At 40.4% G+C, this 20485-nt stretch overlaps 1 protein-coding gene across 2 annotated transcripts in view; it reads left to right on the forward strand.

The window, feature by feature from the left end:
• The window catches only part of LOC101851832 (transmembrane channel-like protein 5), a 36331-nt gene that overhangs the window by 13313 nt on the left and 2533 nt on the right, over positions 1 to 20485 (forward strand). For both annotated transcript variants that reach the window (XM_005108673.3, XM_005108674.3), the window contains exons 3-18: positions 1383 to 1595; positions 1968 to 2169; positions 3041 to 3110; positions 3684 to 3959; positions 4889 to 5037; positions 9545 to 9695; positions 10135 to 10311; positions 11168 to 11310; positions 12112 to 12187; positions 13118 to 13215; positions 14452 to 14544; positions 15159 to 15234; positions 17602 to 17732; positions 18017 to 18181; positions 19443 to 19521; positions 20053 to 20188. In XM_005108673.3, the coding sequence (XP_005108730.1) occupies positions 1383 to 1595; positions 1968 to 2169; positions 3041 to 3110; positions 3684 to 3959; positions 4889 to 5037; positions 9545 to 9695; positions 10135 to 10311; positions 11168 to 11310; positions 12112 to 12187; positions 13118 to 13215; positions 14452 to 14544; positions 15159 to 15234; positions 17602 to 17732; positions 18017 to 18181; positions 19443 to 19521; positions 20053 to 20188 (2235 nt within the window). The remainder of the gene's footprint in view (positions 1 to 1382; positions 1596 to 1967; positions 2170 to 3040; positions 3111 to 3683; positions 3960 to 4888; positions 5038 to 9544; positions 9696 to 10134; positions 10312 to 11167; positions 11311 to 12111; positions 12188 to 13117; positions 13216 to 14451; positions 14545 to 15158; positions 15235 to 17601; positions 17733 to 18016; positions 18182 to 19442; positions 19522 to 20052; positions 20189 to 20485) is intronic.

Raw genomic sequence — 20485 nt, forward strand, 5'->3', positions numbered from 1 at the left:
CACCCCGACCATTGTCCTGAACCAATCCCCCATGCTGCCGTTAAGGTAGACTGCGCTGGAGGCCTTGTCATATAGTTGTTGTATGACGTTGATCAGGCTGGCGTTGATGTTATATTTCCTCATGGTTGCCCATAAGGCTGCATTCCAGACCCTGTCGAAGGCCTTTTTAAAATCCACGAAGATATGGTAGAGGTTTTGCTATTGTTGGAGGTACCTTTCGCCCAAATGGACCTTTACACATAAGGATAACGTTAAAGCAGCACGCCACTTAAATGATATAAACTGTATTGTTGGAGACTTAAAACATATGCTGCAGTGATACCATTGTCTCAGTATGTGTGCATATTTTTGTGTGAGTACTATTCTTTTTCCTTATCCCCGCTCATGCCTTCCCTTGAAGTAGGTAAATCATCTTATTGTCTGAAAAGTTTTTGTTGTTTAACTCTTTTCCAACAAGGCCAAAATCTACCTCTGGCCCAGGGCTTTTACCTGACCAGTTTTTATGCCCCTACCCCACCGCAGGAAAATGTCAAAACATCCAACTTAACATACAAACCATATCATATGGCCCATCAAATTGAAGTTTAAAAAATAATCTGTCAGATGATGGTACAATATTGAAGATTTATTTCAATTATATTAGTTTGTGGTTTCTAAACTGATAATGCAATGTCGAAGATGTCGTATGAAATCAACAATTTTCCAGCTTTGAAAGGTCATAACTAAAAAAGTACAACAACAGCATCTTTCAAACGTCCCAGGTAGTTGCCTCAAGTCATGTAAAGAAATTCTGAATGTTATGTATGTGTAGCTATTATAGAAGTGAAAACATGAGACATAAACTGAAGTCGGGGAGCACTTTTCTGTTCATTTTTACGTTTCAAATTTCAAAGGGGACAGAATAAAGCGATGAAATGACAGAATATCGTTTGTCAGTATTATATTTTCTTTCATATCCGCTAACAGTAAGTCTATTATTTCGAAAACATGTATCGGCTGAGAATTTCGAGTCTTTTCATTACTGGATTGGAATTGATAGCGAGCCACTCGAGCCATATTTTGTGGCTCTCTGTCCTGCGAGGCCATTTCGACGAGCCGCATTTCAGCTTGCAGTAGGAAAAGTGTTGACTCTGTTTCATTTTGAATCAAATTGCACTACATTGGACTATCTGATATTAACATTTTAGTTTCTAAAATCCGGTTCTGGAGCTTTGTTGATCTTAAAAGTGGCCTATAGAGATTGAAAGAACTTATGCTGTTGTATTTTTCAAGGCTCTTTTTTCACGTTTGTTTGCACACCTTTGAGCTAGCTCACCTCTTAACAGTATGTAAACTGTATGGGTATATATCTTTTCCCTCTTTTTTTCGGTCTGTGTTCACAGTTAATCCTCATTATGATGATGGGAACAATTACGACTCGATTCAACTTCAACAAGTTCCAAGACACACTCAGCCTAATGGTCAACATGTTGGCAATGTGCGTTTGTCAACCCGTACGACTATGGATGGAAGCCAGCCTGCCAACCTAGAGGAACAAGAGCTGGACCGGGCAATGGAGGAGCTCATTGATCAGTTACCTAGCAGACAACTAGCAGGTAATGGCTTCCATATACTATGTCAGCTCACAAGCTGAACGGTCTTGCCATCAGTATACTATGTCTGTTTTGTGGCAGGTTATGCCTTCACTGTATCAGCTCTGTAGTTGGAAGGTAATGCCTTCACTGACTTAATTCTGTAGCTGACAGGTAATGTCTTCAGTGTGCCAGCTCTGCTGTTAGAAGGTAATGCCTTCATTATGTTAATTTTGTAGGTGGAAGGTCATGCTTTCTCTTTAGTATGTCAGCTTACATGCATATGTGTTGTTTCCCATAGTCTGTTCAGTTTTCAATGTCCAGGTATCCATTCTGAGGACTAAGTTAGCCTTGAGGATATAGATTTATTGTGTAAATATTGATATTGTTTTTCAGACAATGGTGTGGATTTTCCTTCAAGAACTTTGCGGGCAAGGAAAAGTTTTCGAGGTAGGATGGGTCAGGATGATGATTCCCTGGATGATGATTTTGTGGAAAACTTTCATCAGGAACTAGAGGAAGAAAATGCTGACCTTGATGACATTGATGCTGCCGTGCGTACCATGCCGACCACACTAAGTAGGAAACGGAAGATTATGTGAGTTCATAGATGGAACTTTGATAAAAGTCTTTATGTAATGTTTAAAAAGATCATGAAGCTTTATACTAAATGTTCAATCTTTAGTATGTTGCTAGTCTTTTGAAAAGATAAAGTCTATGGTGGTGTTTCTTCCGAAAATGATGGGGGTTTTGTAATGCAGAAGGTTACATGTTTCTCTAAATGTCAAATTTTATAATTTTTTTACCATTCTAGTTTAAGGAAATGTTCTCATTTAAATGCATATTTTCAGTGCCACCAGCAAATCCACTTAAGTCCATTTGGGTACTTTTTACAGAAGAGGGTTTTTGTAGTGGTGCTCCTATCAGGAATCATGAAAAGCACATAGCATAAAACTGCATTTAAAAAAAAAAAATTTTGCTCTATTAAAAAGGACATCTTTGACAGAGCTTTCAGTGGATGTAAAAATCAAAAATTCTCAAAATTTGGACTTCAGTGGATTGCTTGCAAATGCTAAGATATACTTGGACTCATTCTCACATGAGTCTCATTTACATATTATTTCAGTGTTCATCTTTGTCTATATCTGGCCCATATACATTTCTTCACAAGCTCTAGCTTTTTCCTGTCATTCCAGTGGTGATTGGGATATATGTCACCATGAACTTTCTCTGAGCAGTCTGTTTTATACCCCACCACAATGACACAGGGAAACTTAACTCTTTTCAGGTACACTATGAATACTACCGTAGTTGCCATTGAAATTTTTCTTCCTCCCAAGAAAGGAAAGTTTTTGTGCTGAAACGTGCAAACCTGATTTACGTCTGCATGCAAGCACAAACTGTGTCATACATCTTGTCTACAAAAACGAACAGAAAAGGACTGGATCATACCTGTCTCTTTTCCACAGGCACCGACTGTCGTCGAGACGCCAGAAGAAACTGTCACAGTGGAAGTTGCTCAAGTACTGGATACAAATGGTAAGTCATGGTTAGGACGTAATGAGGTGATGACCACTACAGTTGTCGTTTTAGGTCACCTAATGCTCGAGTTCAGGACAGCGTAGTTACACATACTGAGAGATTGCTTTTTCTTTAACTTTGCTGTGTGCAAACACCAAAGTGTTCAGTGTTTGAGTACTTAATGGATAAAGCTTAGATTTGTGGAAAGTGATCCTTGTTTAGCCATGTAAAATTAGCTAAAACTTTTTTTCATATTCAGGCATTCATGCACTCTCACACTCATCCACATCCTTCACACTTGTGCACATAAACATACTTAAAAAATAAGAGTGTCCTCCCCCCATGTGTCTCCTCTTGCTAAGATTTGCAAGTATTTGCTTTGCAGGTGTTTATGCGTGTATGCTTGCAATCTGACTAACTTCTGAAGTGGGGGGGAAGGATATGTGTACATTTGTATGTCCATTATGTTTGACTTTTTTGTGTTTGTGTATCTATCATTACTAGCATGGCAAAGACTTAAAAAGCATCAAGCAATAAAAGTCATTTTTGCATCCAATTTGTTTGACCCGTGAGTGTGTCTATGGTCCACAGGCTTTTCAAAGACTGAAACATCGAGTGCGCAAAGTGTCGCGTCTGTTTGACCTGTGGCGCTCCCACCTCATGACCATTGAGGGCTGCTTCGGCACCAGTGTGTTGTCCTACTTCATCTTCCTCAAGTGGGTTCTGCTCATTAACATTCCACTCTTTCTGCTCACCTTCTGCTTCCTGGTCATCCCACAAATCCTCTATCGCTACTACCAGAAGGTTCCACCAGGCTATGAGGGTCACACGGAGGAATTCACCGGAATTGAGTTGCTGACAGGAGCGGTAAGTTACTGTAAACAGTTCTGCAGTCTGTGGTGTATTTGTCAGGCTATTGACTTGCATGTGAAAGACTTGAATTTGATTCCCACAAAGGGAAGCTTTTTCATCGAGCATCTTGGTCTGTTAGGATGTGGTCCTCAAAGTCAAAGTTGTAACTGGCAGAGGTAAAGCCACCATTTTCAAGTGATCTAAAAGAGTATGAAGCATTTATAATCATTTAGATTTACTGAGATCTATAGCAGTATGATAGTATTATATGTTTTTTCCATAAATCTTTATTTGTTCACGAGAATAATAAGCTACATCAAATAAATGATGGTAAAATGAGAAGTATTTTAAGCTACCTGATTAAGAGATGTACTATTTCCTGACTTTGAAATAGAAAAATATTGTCTGTGTTTGCTGACGATAATATACTTGAGAGCTGCAGGAGTGCCACTTTCAGTGATCGAAAAATTCAAATTTGGGTGTTACTTACTAATTATGAGTACTTTGCAAATAGGGTAGAAAACACTTATCTGTTTCCATCTTTGACTGAGTACTTGTAGATATATTTTTGAAATGGTTTCATAGACTGAAGTAGGATGGGTTTATGGAATTTTGGCTTCACCTTGAGACAAATACCAATACACACTTTTGTTAAACACATTGCTTATGTCTAAGAAGTTTGTTGATAGTAGACCTGACTAGTTTTGCTTACTCTTATTTGAATCTGTGTGAGTTGTCATTTATGAGGAAAATTTTGAAAGCTCTCTGCCCTGTGTTATTGGAGATGGACAATTTGTTTGCAGATTTCTTTTGGGTTTTTTAAAACTTGAAAGCATTGCAGTATTCAGACTCAAATGCAGACTAAGGGAAAACACATGTATGTACAGACAGGAGGTGTTACAGTTGTTACTTTTCTCTCCCTACTTTCCTTTGTTGGTGCACAGGGCTTTTTTGAGGACACAGAGATGTACTACGGCTTTTACACCAACGAGACGGTGGGGGTGGTGGGCTCCTCCCAGTACCAGATGAACTACGCATACCTGTTCACCTGTGGAGGGTACTACCTCTTCTGTCTCATCATCCTGGGCTACAGGTGAGCTGGCTCACTCACTCACACGTTCTCATACACAACGTCCACTGGTACGCTTGTACACATTCACTCACATGCACAGTCACATGCACTCTAAAACATATTCACTGTCACGTACACTCTGACATATGCACTCACTCATACATTTACTGGTATGTGCTCCTGACTCTTTCTGCAGCCTTTCTACTGCTACTCCTTGGCTCCTTCCTACTGCCGTATTTCAGCCACACCCTTGATCTTCTGGTAGGAAAGATCTTCACTTAGCCTTCTCGGACAAGAGCGAAAAATCTCGGAGGTCCAGTGTGCAAGTTTCACACGTTAAAGATCCTTTGGTGGTCTAAAATCAATAAGAGTAGGCTTCGGCCGCCACCCGTGCAAAATTCAAAATTTCCTACCAACTGAAAATGCTTAATGTGTCCCGGGCGCTTATTTGACCATATGCAGTTGCGAGCGCCGTAAAACACTTACCAAAAAAACTCCCCCCAAAAACATGCACCCATTATGCACTTTTACATACATACTATAAGAACACTTAAACACATACACATAAACATGCACACTCACATGTGTCCATGCATACTTATTCATTCACCTACATGTGGGCCCACACACCTGTTCTCACCAAAGAGCTTAGAACTAATGGAGCCTCCTCTCTCTCTTCGTGGCGCAATGAGCGGCACGCCGAGGTGGGGAGCAAAAATGGCCGCCGACTGTGGTCTAAATCACAAACTGCTGTGTTTCTTTTTATAGAATCTTGTAGGGCTGAGCCACATTGTGGGGGTGGGCGGGGTGGGGGAATGCACGCAAGGAAGAGGGGATGGGGCTGAGATGAAAGAGGAGGGTCGGGCCTTGGGAAGGGACGAAGGAGAATGGGAAAATTTAAATAAAGGAGAGAGAGAGGGAGAGAGAGATTGTGATTGTGATCAACTGACGGGATGACGGATAGAATGACAGGGAGAAAAAAAATTAGATTCTGTGGGCGATACGGACTGTTCTAGGCAACTGAGAAAGCCTAGGGACTGTTCAATTATTTAAGAGTTTTATGTTATTTAGCTAGTTTAAGAATTAAGAAGATCGGCAAAATAAGAGGAAAACTTTTCCAAGTATCATAAAATTATCAAACATACCAAATTATAAAGGTAATCTTTCATTACGCTGAAAGATTTAATTATAATAAGAAATGGTGAAAAATGTATTTTTTAAACTGAATTTAAGATATGACTGCATGATTCTAGACACGGGTATGAGGGGCCTTAATTGTTGGCTCTACCTAATGAAACATGCCTTGGCTGTAAGCTCAGGCGATGGGCTCTTATTGCAAGTTTGATGTTCGGCAAAATCAAAGATGTCAATGAGGAGTTCACACCTGTGCGTGATTCCTTTGTCGTAAAATCCTTGCGTCTGGAGCAAACGTGTACCTCGCATCGAGATTTAGAGCGGAGATGTGATCCCATGCATGAGCATGGATGACCTTTGAAGGTTTTTTTTGTTCAGTAAAGTACGAAAGAGAAAGCAGCGTTTTTAGTCCCTTCACACTTCAGAGGGAGATAATTTATCTTAGGGATGACTAGTGCAGTAAAATTTATTGTTGCTTTGTTTGGTTTATTTTTTAACAGGGAAATCTTAAGTGAACCGGGATTATAAATTGTGGGATCTTAGGTGAAGACTACAACAATAGATTTAGATCTAAACCGAGTATAGTTCTATCAAACAAGACTCAAACTTTTATCCACCCACCCTACCCCCTCCCCTCACCTGATATGGTTTGGTGTTTCTTTAACATAGAAGGTATTCATCATTATTGTTGTTGGGTATTGATTTCATATTTTAATGGAGCCTCTCGATATCTACATTTAGACAACTGTAGTCTTATAGTAATTAGGAGATGAATAGGCTTAAAATCATAAAACAAGTCTGACTGACTGATTGAACCCAATACGCTAAGGTGTGTTATATGATTAATAATATGAAAACAAGATACATGTAGAAACCTAGACTCTAGATTTTGTCCCGTCATAGCATCTAATTTACACACACCATGGAAAGCAATATGTGCTTTGATTAAAATGTTTAATATGTATATATAACATACACACACACAAACACATACACTATACGGGGAAAGGATTCCTGTCCAGGACCAAGCTCGTTTCCTCGGCGTCATTTTCGACAAAAAACTTACATTCGTACCACACATCAAAGACCTTCGTGTGAGGTGCCAGAAAGCATTAAACGCTTTGAAAATTCTATCAAATCCGGAGTGGGGCGGGGACTCAAAACACCTTCTCCACTTGTACATCTCCCTTGTCCGGTCCAGGCTTGACTACGGCTGTCAAGTCTACGGATCGGCAAAACCACACGTCTTAAAAATACTAGATCCAATACAAAACCAAGGACTCCGCCTCGCTTTGGGGGCTTTCTGCACTTCTCCGGTGGAGAGCCTCCAGGCCGAGGCCAACATACCACCACTCTCACTCAGACGCACACAACTCTCACTACAATACGCAGTTAAACAGAGCTCAACACCGGAAAATCCAGCGCACAACAGCATTTTTAAAACAAATCCAGAAACCATAAACAGATTCCAAAACAACGAAAAACTCATCAAACCTTTCGGCCTCCGAATCCTTGAGGACCTCAAAAACTTACACTTTTCCAAACAAGACATCCAACAAATTCTTTTCCCCGACCTCCCTCCGTGGCACCTCACCAAGGCAAAAGTAGATTTACAGCTGACCACACACAACAAAGAAAGCACAAACACCAAAACTTTTAAAGCAGAATACAAAAAACTAATAGATAAATACCCCGGTGCGGAGCTCATCTTCACGGATGGCTCCAAAAGAGACAATGAAGTGGGCGCCGCAGCCCTATCTCCCAACAATACACACCAGAGGAGACTCCATCCTGAAGCCTCCATTTTCACTGCGGAGGCCACTGCCATTGACATGGCACTGGACTCTGTAGAAAATTCTCCGAACAAATCTTTCCTTATCCTTTCTGACTCTCTGTCTTGCATCACCTCACTCACAAACTACACACTCTTACACCCAAAATTAGTTATGCTACAACAGAAAATCCATACACTATCCGAAACAGGAAAAAACATCATGTTTGCATGGATACCCAGCCATGTGGGCATCCGAAGAAACGAGCAGGTAGACGACCTGGCGAAGAAAGCTTCATCCCTTCTGCTGGGATCAACGACAAACACTCTCCCACAGACTGACTTTAGAAATAAAGTCAAAAAGTACACCTCCAGTCTGTGGGAGAGCCACTGGGAAAACCAGAAAAATAATAAATTATATGAAATTAAACCCAAACTAGAACAGCGAAATCCTTCGGATCTCTCCAGAAGAGACGAAGTCATTTTTACTCGATTGCGCATTGGACACACGGCCCTGACCCACAAATACCTCCTACAGAGAGATGAGAAGCCGTTCTGTGTCGGATGCGACACAGATTTTACCATTAGACACATTTTAACAGAATGTCTAGACTTTGGAGAGATCCGAAGGAAATATTATAAATGCAAGAAATTGCTGGATATTTTTTCCATCGTTGTTCCCAGCAGAATTTTAAATTTTATAAAGGCCATTGGCCTTTATGGCGAGTTGTAGAGTGAATTTGATATTATGAACAATTTTTATTGTTACTTAAAAGTTGTTTTAGATCACAAATGTATTTACACCGAATTTGAATATTTTAACTTTTTAGCATTTTAAAGTAAATTAGTTAGCCATTCGTGAAGTGAACTTTCGCAGAGGTGAACAACTTGTGTTTCGCGCGCTCATATGACCTTAGCAGTTGCGAGCGCCGTAAAACCTTATACTATACTATACTAAACACACACACACATGCACATACTTACACTCACAAGAATAAGAATATTTTTTTTTACATCAAGTATCTCAGTCTTTCTTCTGGGGTGTTGTTACAGTGTATCCCTTTCTGCCCGGGTTGGCCTTGGCAGGTAGCGCCGGAGCCAGCCTCTTATAAATGTTAATGATCTAAATTGTGTCGCTGGGGGCATAAAAACACTTTCATTCAGATTTTTTAAAAGGAAAACAACACCTGTGAAAACTTCTGTCCACTGCAGCATCATATCGGTTCTTACACTTAAACACAACACAGGTGGAAGGCATTTTTACTAACTGACTTGCCTAATCTCGGAATAAAACTTTCTTTCTAATCTAGATTTCATTGCGTGAGGGCAGCGCAGGTAGACCACAGTTCTGCTGCAAGAGAGGGCTCCTATCAGGCGTGCGGGGCCGCCCACAGAGCATCCTCCATTGCTGTAAACTCCTTGGTGCTCACACATACTGATTAATTTTGTCTGTTTGGGGGAGAGGGGGGGGGGGGGTAAATTTAAAAACATTTTTAATCATAGGAGTTTGCCTCCTCCCCATTGCTCCCATCTATTCCCTCATGTTATGTGTATTTCTGAATCATGTACACATATCCAGGTTATGATGATCATCTTCATGATTTCAATCTTTGTTCCCGGCAGTTACCTCCACTCTTACCGCAAGTATTATATTGAAGCGAGCGGTACAGTGAGCCTGTACTACTTCAGCATGGTCCTCTGTGGCTGGGACTATGGCATTGTCTCCCCAGAGGCCAGCCAGCTCAAGCATAAAAGTATCTTCAATGAATTCAAGGTAACCTCACTAATTACACTAATTAATATGAGATGGAAATGGTTTCAGCTTAGAAAAAGACAAAGAGAAGGAAACTTTATTGGTCTTTAAAGGGAATTTTGATTTATTGAAAGTGAACATGATTAAACTATGTATTGCTGGTCGAGAATTTTATTTTATTTTATCAAGTCATATAACCACACTGGCATCTGTGTTGTAGCAGTTAGGCACTTCACCATCACAGGCAAAAGACCATATAATAATAACAATAATGATTGCAATAGTCATTGTACCGCTACATGTTGCTGCTGCTGCAGTTGATGAGAATAATGAAGATGCTTCTGTTGCTGTAGATGAGTTTGATGATAAAGTTTCTGTTGCTAATGATGATGGTGATGATTATGATGACCTTTTTGCCCTGCTAATGAATGTTTACCTCTGTTTGTGTGTCATTGTTCAGGAGTACCTAGCTGGCCGTAAGTCTGCCACTGCACCTCCCACGCGGGACGACGTAGCCAGGAAGTGGGCTTTCCGCTGTTTTGCCTGGCTGGTGGTGCTGGCCCTGCTGGGTGCCTCAGGCTACGTGACCTACACTGTCTCTGTAGAGCTGTCCATCAAACCCAAACTGGCCAACACGGTGAGTGGACACAGTGATCAGCTGACTGTCGGTTGGAGAGGATGAATTTTTGGGAAGGGGAGGTGGGGCTTTGCCATCTGTTGATAGCAAGGGAAGTGGATGGTGTGGTCAGTTGATGATTAGATGGGACGGGGGTCTTCATATTGCTTCCGGACTCTTGCTAAACTTATGCTCTGAGTATTGTACATGTGTCAACGTCAAATCGATGAAGAGGATGAAGGGGAAGAAAAAGATGAAAGCATAAGCGCAAAAGAACTGCCATTTTTTAAAATTTACTCCTGAACATGTTCTCCTCTGTTCTATGTACCTACGTGCTGTGTGTAACTACCTTATCTTTTGTTGTGCTAATAAACAACATTTTCTTGGGTTCACCAAAAATCTCCACTTGGTTCGTATCTGCTTTTGCTACTCTTCTCTCCTGCTACCTTCTGACACTCCTGTGACAGAATGCATCGATGTCCACTATGGTCAACTGGCTTAAAATAAAAACCTTTCCTGTTGGAAATGGTGAACTCAACCTGAGGTCCTAATTTGTATTTATTCGTTGTATTGTATACTTTTGATAGCTGTTACTTTGAATTAAGCACGAAAGTCCTATCATTCGAAGAAAATAACAATAGAATTCAGTGGATATGAACTCTAGTGCAATGGTTTTAGAATTTTAGAAAAATGTTTTTAATCTCCTCTAACCTCATTGGAAAGAGATTGGAACTGATCAGAAGTTTTCAATGATTAAATTGGTACCATAAACATCTTTATAAGAAAAGCCCACTGTTTTACGTTCGTATGTCCAAAATATCTAAACTCATCTTCTGATGTGGTATCCTGTCCTGAATCCCTGTTCCAATGCGATCAGACGAGTATCCCAGTGGTCAGCCCTCTGGCCATGCCCGTGGTCATCTCCACCATCCAGTTATTCGTTCCCATGATCTTCACACTCCTGGAGGGGCAGGAACAGTTCTCTAAGCCAAAATACGAACTTTACGTCCACATGTTCAGGTAGGTGCACACTTTTGTCTCTGCTGTACTGCCCCTGATATCCCCCCTTTCTATTTCTTTGACTCTATTTGCCAAGAGAAATCTGGGCCTCAATTATATCTAGTGATGAAGTACCATCCTCTTTTTAAAAAAAAAAAAAAGAAAGAAAGAAATGTCTGACTGAAAGTATCTTGCAAGATTGTCACTTTGAAAAACAAAAGAAAAAATGGCATAATGTAAGAAGATTTTAAAAGATAGATTTTTGTGTTTCAATAGAGGAACTAATATTTATGGGAAGGTGGGGGGGGGGGGGTTGAGAAAAAGAGGAATTGAATGGGGAAAAGATGTCTTATGTTCTAGTCAGCAGCTAAAAAGTTTTTGCTGAGCCTTGTGGAAATAGATTGGTATTATTGGTTCCCCCCCCCCCCCCCCCCCGGATGCCTCCACATCACTGAATCACACATGCACATTTGCATAAGTATACACATACAATCACACATAAACACATAATCATGAGCTTGCCCACCAATATGTACTCAAATATGTACAATAGGTCCATTTCTCCACAAGAAAGACAGGAGCCAAGTCTGAATAAGAACTCCATGTCCACAAGTTGTGGTAGGTGCCTTACCCATCTCTCTCTCTCTCTCTCTCTCTCTTTCTCTCTCTCCCTTTCCCTCTCCCTCTCTTTCTCCCTCTCCCTCTCTCTCCCACTCTGTCTTTCTCTCTCTCCCTCTCCCTCTCTTTCTTCTTCTCCTTCTCCCTCTCTTTCTCTCTCTCTCTCAGTAAGAGTAATGACCTTAAACTTTCTCTCTCCCCTAGAGACATGGCTCTCAAGGCCACTATGCTTGCCGTGCTGGTCTACTTTTGGTTTGATATCGCAGCAACCGAACTGAAGGTAAGTTGCGGGCATCTGTATATATACATATATGCTCACAAGTGCATGCACATAGAAATAAGCATACTCATGCGGGTGTGCGCTTCCACGCACGCACGCGCACACACACACACACACACACACACACACACAGACACACAAACACACGCACAAACACCCGCACATACACTCATACACTCACTGCCACCTACTCATTTGTATTTTTATTTCTCTTTCTAGTATGCCATGGGACACGAGTCAAAATCAGTAGTATTATTTTGTACCTCACCAAGATGGTAGTTCCCAGAGAGATCATTTTAGACCTGACTGTTTTGTGTCTTGTCAGCCATTGAACTTGAATCAGAACAGGCAGTGGTATCGAAAATACAAGTTGTCATTCTCTATGATTCTGATGGGGTTTTTTTTCATTTTTGAAGAAGACAGTAGCTCTTTCAGACATTGATCAACATCACATAAACACAATGTCATACCAGTCTTGTTCTTACAAACAAACAGTTTGGTGGTCACCTCAGAACTCTGTCCGGTTTTGAGCTATGGTTGTCTTGTCATGCTTATGGACGCAAACCTAGTGACCACCCATGTAGAAGTCATGTTTCCAATATTCCTGTACAATTTTATGAGCCTGAGCTCACTTGCCATTCAGCTACTAGAACTCCACAAACAAAGCTGATGGATGGATGAGTCAAACTAACAACCTCCCAGCAGCATCGGCCGACCACCCACTTCAACTTTTATTGCTTACCAGAATTACAAAGGCCAAAGGGGAGGGGCAGTGCCAACCTAGTCCAGACATAGAGTATTCTCCGCCCTGAAAAATACTCACACTGTATCTAGGAGATTGGTGATCTTCAACAAATCAAAGCGAAATAAGACAAAGATAAGTTTGTGGATACGTCACCTGTCGTCACCTGTTGTCTATCTGTTCCTCAGTGCTGGGAGACATTTGTGGGACAGGAGATCTATCGCTTGGTCATGGTGGATCTGCTCTTCACTCTTGGCTATTCCTTTTTTATTGAGTTTGTTCGCAAGTAAGTTCATGTTCACAGACTTTGATATTTTGGATAAAGTATGCCTTTTTTTTTATTTCAAAGTGTACTGGTTTGCACAGTCTTTAATACTTTGATTGATTTTTTTTCCTCACAAGGAATGTGGGTATGCAAAGTGTTTAAGATACTTAAATTATTTTTTTTATCACAAAACATGTGTTAATGTTAAATCATTGAGACCCACTGATTTCATAATTCTTTTCCCTCACAAAATGTAGATGTGTGAAGTCTTTGAGATACTTTGATTCTTTTCCTTTTCTCCTCCCAAAGATTAGTTTGAGATACTTTGATTCTTTTCCTTTTCTCCTCCAAAAGATTAGTACAGTAGAACACAACTATAGCGGCGCCAGCTGCTTCGGGACCGTACCGGAATCCCCCTTTTTTTTTCTCTGTAAACTCAATTACCTGTGCTTTTGGTTAATGGGGCAAGGGAAGTCCCAAACTTGGATACAGCAGGAGAGATCAAGCGAGCTCTAGCTGGGGGGGAAGGAGGTTGGGGGCCTGGAGGCAGGCTCCAAACAGGAAGTCAGCGGTGCGGCGTTGTGATTGGCCAGTCCCGTGATGAGGGAGGTGGGGCAGGCGGCAGAAAGAGAGGGTGCAAAGAGATGTGTTAGATGAGCCACTCCAAAAGTGATGTGCCATAGGCCTAGCCCGAGGGTAGACCAAAAATAAAATAAGAGGAGAGCATGAAGTGTTGATTCCTGATTCATTGAATTGCAATCGTTGATGCTTAAGCATACGCACGCATCCACTTTACCAGTTCTACAGTAGGCCTACCGGTACGATAGCACAAGCAGCAAGACTGAGGAAAAGATGGCTTCCACCAAAGACAAAAGGAAATGCTTCTCACTCAAATTAAAGGTCGAGATAATCAACAAAGTTTACAAGAAAAAGAATACTAATCAAAAGCGCAAATTTTGTTGATATGGAAGGGAGGTAATCATGCAGATTAAATTTATTTTTTTCTGTAATCCCCTTTGCATTCCTAGAGCGGGAACCTACCTATAGTAGGATTTTTCTTCTGGAGCCAAAATTCTCGCTATAGCTGTGTTCTACCGTAAAATGTTATTTAAATATGTCAAGTCGTTTAGATACCCTGCTGATCTGTAATAACAAAGGTGTATTCAATCTTTTTCTTATCCCTCACCATTACACGGTATATGATAAAAGTATCGTTCTGTCACTATGTCTGTTTGAGTCTTTCACTGTACCATGCAGGTTGCTGTCCTTGAAGTGGGAGATCATTGAAAGAGCCGAATTTGCTATTGGACGACATACTTTGGAGCTGGTCTATTCGCAGAGTCTCTGCTGGTATATAGTAATTGTCATTTCGGTTTCTGCTGCTCTGAAGACACTGGCTATTCAGAGCGTCTGTAGCTATGTAGAGGTTGGCTGCTCAGAGTCTTTGTTGCTATTTTGAGATTTTTTTGTATTCCCTGAAAAAGATGTTTATAAAAATTTTGAAGGCGTTTGCAAGCCAAGTACATGAACATCTTATCCTGAAAAGTACGTACAAAATTCCCTTTTATGCTTTATAAAATATTTTTGTACAGTAGGTACTACAAAACAAGATTTTTACAAATGAATTTTGGTTTGTGATGTGATGAAAGTTGTATTTTCCATAGTTTGTAGAATTAATAAGCAAAGTTTGAAGTTGAAACACCTTGAATTTGTTAATGAGTACATGTGACATTAATTAATTTTAAATGTGCTGTTAAGTGGCCTTAAAATACTCTGTTATGCAAATTTCTATCTTTATCTTTGCAGGTGGTAGTGTGTAAATTGTTACAAAAATGTTTTCTGACTTCTGTATTTTTTCATAGGAAAATTTTCCACTGCTTTGCCCTGCATTTTTGCTTGATATTTTGTAACATATGGACCCATTTCCAAGTTCTAATTCTGTATCATCCCATTGTTTGTTACAGGTTGGGTGTTTTCTACTCTCCCCTCCTCCCTGTCGTAGTCATTATCAAGCTTATCATCATATTTTACGTCAAGAGGGTGAGTGGTTATACTAGTTCTTCGTAAAACAAGAATAACTACTTTAAGTCGTTGAGATTGTACACACCCAATTTGCACCCCAGGACATCTGAGGTGCTACGGAAAATTTCTGTAGAAGCCCCTAATGAAGGGGAAAGCAAAGGGTTTTATTTGAGTTGTTTCATTTTATCATGTAGAAATAAGTATGAACCCCAAATAATAATATTCCAGCATCAAGCACTATTTTTCTCATAGAATAGGAAATTGAAAGTTTTATTGCTTTAGTAAGTTTTCCTCTACCGGAACATATTGGAAATGACTTTCAATACATGCCCTTAGAAAATTGAAAACAAATTATTAATTTTAACACCATTGTGGTTTAACAGATGTAATTTGTGCGGATATGGCTAAATCTTTTTTGTTCAAACTTTCCCACATTTCATTTCCAAATAACATTCTTCAACAATGAAACTGGAAATGCTGCCAGTCCAAAATAGTACATGTGGTGCCTATCATTGATATAGCTGCCAAGCCATAGATGCCCAACTTGGTCTCATTGAGTTAATGTGGATTGAATGTTAGCTTACAACTTACAGTTCTTAAACTTTTGAATGCTTGCAGTGAAAATAAAGTGTGTGTGAATGTGTGTCCATGCATATGAATATGTACATTTTGACTGATGGTCTCGAGTCTTTTTGCGTGTATGTATCTATGCTACTATGTGTGTGCTTATCTGTATTTGTATGTGAAAACGTGCAAATGCCTCTATGTTTGTGTGTGTCTCTTTTTCATGGGTCTCAATAGTCCGCTATTTAGCGGATTTCCGCTTCCTCCGTTTCCTCCGCTACCGCGACGGCGGGCCAATCAGAAAGAGAGTTGTTTGGATCAGGGTGACCGCCAGGCCCCGGAAATTTTTTTTAAAAGCCGAGACCCGGGCATAAAAGATCTCGAATATTTGAAAACCAAGTCCAATAACGTCTTTAAGTTCATTTCTGCCGGTCGCGATTGTGATATTAATTCGTCTCTGAGAGTACGTTTCACGCGAACTGGCGGCAAGCGGAATTGTGTCACCACGGCTCGACTGGAAAATCAAGATCTACTTTCGCTTTCGTTACCACCCAGAAATTTGTCAGTAATTGTCTGATAACGCAACATTTATGCAGGATTGGCATTACAAACGTGGTGTTGCCTTGAAAATAAATCAACATTTGTCACTGTGTTGTCACTTGTGGGGGCAACAACAACAAGAAATGAAAAGAAAGTTATACAAGCGTCTTGTCGGGCTTGCCATTGTGACCGGTCAATGAACCTGTGCGCGTTCTGAGCACTGCGAAGTACAGGACTCAGGAATTGGGGGGGGAGAGATTATTGATTTTTTTAAAGATGCACTCGGGGATAAGGGGAGGGCTGGATGTAACACCAGAGGACTAAAAAAACTGGAACTGGAAGAAAATGTTTAATGTGTAGAATTTTGATTACAACTACAGCTCTGCTCTCTGCAAAGTAAAGTGTGCGTTGGTGCAGGCCTTGTGTGAAATCGGGAACCGTCATAACTTGTAAGCGTGTTATCGAACTTTGGGGCGCAAGTGTTTTGCGTTTCATTGGATTTGTGACAGTAAATTAGATCTCTATATTTTGGCTTTCTGTTCAAGATTCGCAGATTGTCGGTATCACAGCAGTTTGCCCTCCCACAGTTCTTACACCTCTCACACTGAATATGTCTACTTGGGCTATTCTACTCTACTTTGAGTTTGAGCATTAATTTTTATCTTTCATGTCTATTATATAGGCCTATATATATGATATGTATGACAGTCGATATTCTGGTTCTAGACTCAAAACAAGATTCATTTTTATATAGTTTATATTGGCCTATAGGCGAATATGATGAAGGGAAAATATAATATAAATTAGTCGCACAAGACCCCAGGCGCCACCACTTTCTCAGCTGTACGTAGTCAAGATTGTAAATATTTGGTAAGTGACTCTTACTTGAAATAATCTCCCAAACCCTCAAATTGGTGTGAAATAACCTGGCTTTAACAAATTGATGGTTTTTATTTCAGCATTCTAGGGTTCAACAGTATAATAATAATGGGTGTTTCGCGAAATTGGGCTTCTGTGGCGATCAACCGGAAAGTTCCTCCTTTTTTAGAATTCTGAATTGAGACCCATGCTTTTTGTCATTGGGTCAGTATAATTCACTGTTTCCGTTATACTTTTCCCTTATGTGTATGTACATCTTTGGTTGTGTGTATGTGTGTGCACACACGTATAACTCTGCATTTGTGTGTGTGTGTGTGTGTGTGTATACACCTGCCAACAAAGTTCATTTCCAAGGTGCTTCTGTCTGTTCTTCTAACATCTGCCCTTTGTGTGCTCCAACAGGTTAGCGTGGTGCAGAACTGCAAGCCATCCCTGAAGCCCTGGCGAGCATCGCGTACGCACACCATCTTTGTGGGATACCTTTTTGGCTTCTTCATTCTCACCTCCGTGGCTGTGGGCTGTGGAATTTTCCTGTAAGTTCTGCTTCCTGCTTTTTTTAATGCCCAAGTTGAAGATGTTGAACCCTATCATCTCTTTATGGTGAACCCACTCTCATCCCTCATTAAGAATGATGGGCTCATTCATCCCTCATTAAGAATGTTGAAACCATTCATCCCTCGTTGAGGATGGTGAACCAATTTATCCTGATTTAAGTTTGGTGAACTCATTTATTTTTATATGGGAAAACTTGGCTAACCAGGAAAGAAGGGGGAACTGCCCACCATTGATCAGTTTTTGTTTTGTTGATTTTTTCCAGTATCAAGCCCAGCATTGAGTGTGGCCCCTACAAGCATCGAGAGACATCTTACGATGTGATTAAGGAGATGATAGATAATTGGAAGGCTGACCATGACGTATGGAGGGAGGTCTTTGGCTTTATCAACTCGCCAGGTTTCGTGGTTGGCTTGCTGGTCCTGCTTGGGTAAGGTGTACTTTTCATGATGAAATTATCTAATAACACGAACTTATTTACCTGGTTGCAGGCTTACTCGATTCAGTTCAGGATAATATTGAAAGATGATATGACATTTATACATTCTAAACTAAGCACCAAACTATCTGTATGTTGGTGTTTTTTATTTGTTTTTTGTTTTTTTTGGTAAGCGTTTTACGGCGCTGGCAACTGCATAAGGTCATATGAGCGTACGGAACACACCAAACATTTTCAGTTGGTTGGAAATTTTGAATTTTGCACAGGTGGCAGTCGAAGTCTACTCTTATCGATTTTGGACCACCAAGGGATCTTTAACGTGCGCAACTTGCCTATGCGACCTCCAAGATTTTTCGCCCTCTGAGAAGGCTGGGTGTAGATCTTACCTACCATAAGATCAGGGGTGTGGCTGAAAGACAGCCGTAAGAAGGATCCAAAGAGTCACAGAAAGTGGAGGCGAAAGCAGATGACAGAACATTGTTAGAGAGTAGATAAGGAAGTGAAAGGAGAAAATTTTAGAGAAGAATACTTTGCGTCGCTCTCCGAATTCAAACCCGGGACCATTGAATGAGAGGCGAACACCCTAACCTCTAGTCAACGAGAGCCTCCTGTTGGTGTTTAGCTGTACATGTTTGTACATGTTTGACTTTTCTGAACCGTAATAAAGCCAATTTTTTATGGCAGATTTCAAAACTTCTTTCTAAGACCTCTCCTACATTACTCCTCTAATTACACTTAAAAGGAAAGTATACCACTGAAGGAATCAGACTAACAAACTTATTGTGGTCACAAGCTCATATCTTAGGTGATAGAGAAGGGGTTAATCCTTTGTGTTACAGCACTGCAGCTAGTAATGAAGAGGAGTGAAAAACTTCCTGCCTCAATACTGCCTGAATTGTTAGCAGCATATGATGTTGACATACTCAAAAACTTTACAATTACACACTCACCCCTACTCTTGTCCACTTAACATGCATGTCACACCCACACGCACGCACATAAACACTCCTGTAAGCGCACACAGACTTGCGCAGTCGTGCTCATACGAAGATTGCCCCAAATCTAAAATGAAATTGACCATAACTACAAAACTAATGCCATCGATTTTTTTGTTAAGTTTCTTTAAACGGAGACCTATCCAAGACATAATTTTTCTCTGGCTCCCTGGTGATTCTATCTTGCACAGGTTCAACTGTACTGGTAAATAGGGCTTGGATTTAAACTAAGGCTATGATATTGTTCCTTGTTTCAGGATGATCTGGTACTACACAAGGACCATTATGCTAAGTCATAAGGAGATGGTGGCTCAGTTTAAAAAGCAGCTGCAGTCTGTAAGTTATGATTATATGGTGTGTCATTTCAGGAAACTGCTTTGGTTCCGTATGATTTTTTTGGAAACTGGCCATTTTCATTTGTGCTTGTTTGCAGTGTGTACGGGTCATACCATTGAGCATGAGAAACTTTTAAATAAAAAATCAACACAACTCTGAATCACTGATTTATTGAACTAAAGTGTAGGTCCTAATTTTCACTTTGTATTCTCAACATTTGTTCATTTTCAAAACTTAAACCAAAGCACTGTTAAAAAATGGTTATCTGGTCAGATGCTTTAAGAGTGGGTTTGCTATGTCCACACTCCTTTGTAAACTAAATGTCTATGTGAAATATGTGGTGTCAGGTTGGATGACTTAAAAAGTATGGGGTTGTCTTGTCTACTGCTCTGTATGTCAACCACTGGGTACATTATGTCTGTGTGATCTGTATGCATTGTTGTCGGCTCAAATGATGTCAGTACAAGTCATCTCACTCATCTTCTACATTGGGGATTTTTTGTTTTTTTTTTGTTTCTTTGTTTGTTACAGGAAGGAAAGGATAAAAAGTTCCTTATGAACTTGCTGAACCAGGTGAAGGTTAGAGGTCGACGCGTCAGTCATCACCGTGGGCCGACGCTACACAAGACGATGGAGACCATGTCATCTTCGCCAAGTACCCGTGGAGGTAAGATCAACCAAACTTTGGGGTTTTTTCTTCTGATTTGGATTAGGTTGAGATTTATTGGGCTTCAGTAAAGCATACTGCTTTCTCACACTTCATATTTGGGATCTTAAAGTTGGAGCTTTTCTCAGATAAAAAAGATGTGAAACTCAGATGCCCTATGTGCTTATTGCAATTGTTGCAGGTTTCTTATTGCTGAAAGACAATAAAAGCAGACTTGTAACCACCCCTCACAAAATTCTGGGCAAGTCCCCTCTAATCACATGATAATAAGGTCAGAAGAAATGAAGAAGTGATGAA

This window comes from Aplysia californica, unplaced genomic scaffold (assembly GCF_000002075.1).
Source record: "Aplysia californica isolate F4 #8 unplaced genomic scaffold, AplCal3.0 scaffold00708, whole genome shotgun sequence".
Taxonomy (NCBI): domain Eukaryota; kingdom Metazoa; phylum Mollusca; class Gastropoda; order Aplysiida; family Aplysiidae; genus Aplysia; species Aplysia californica.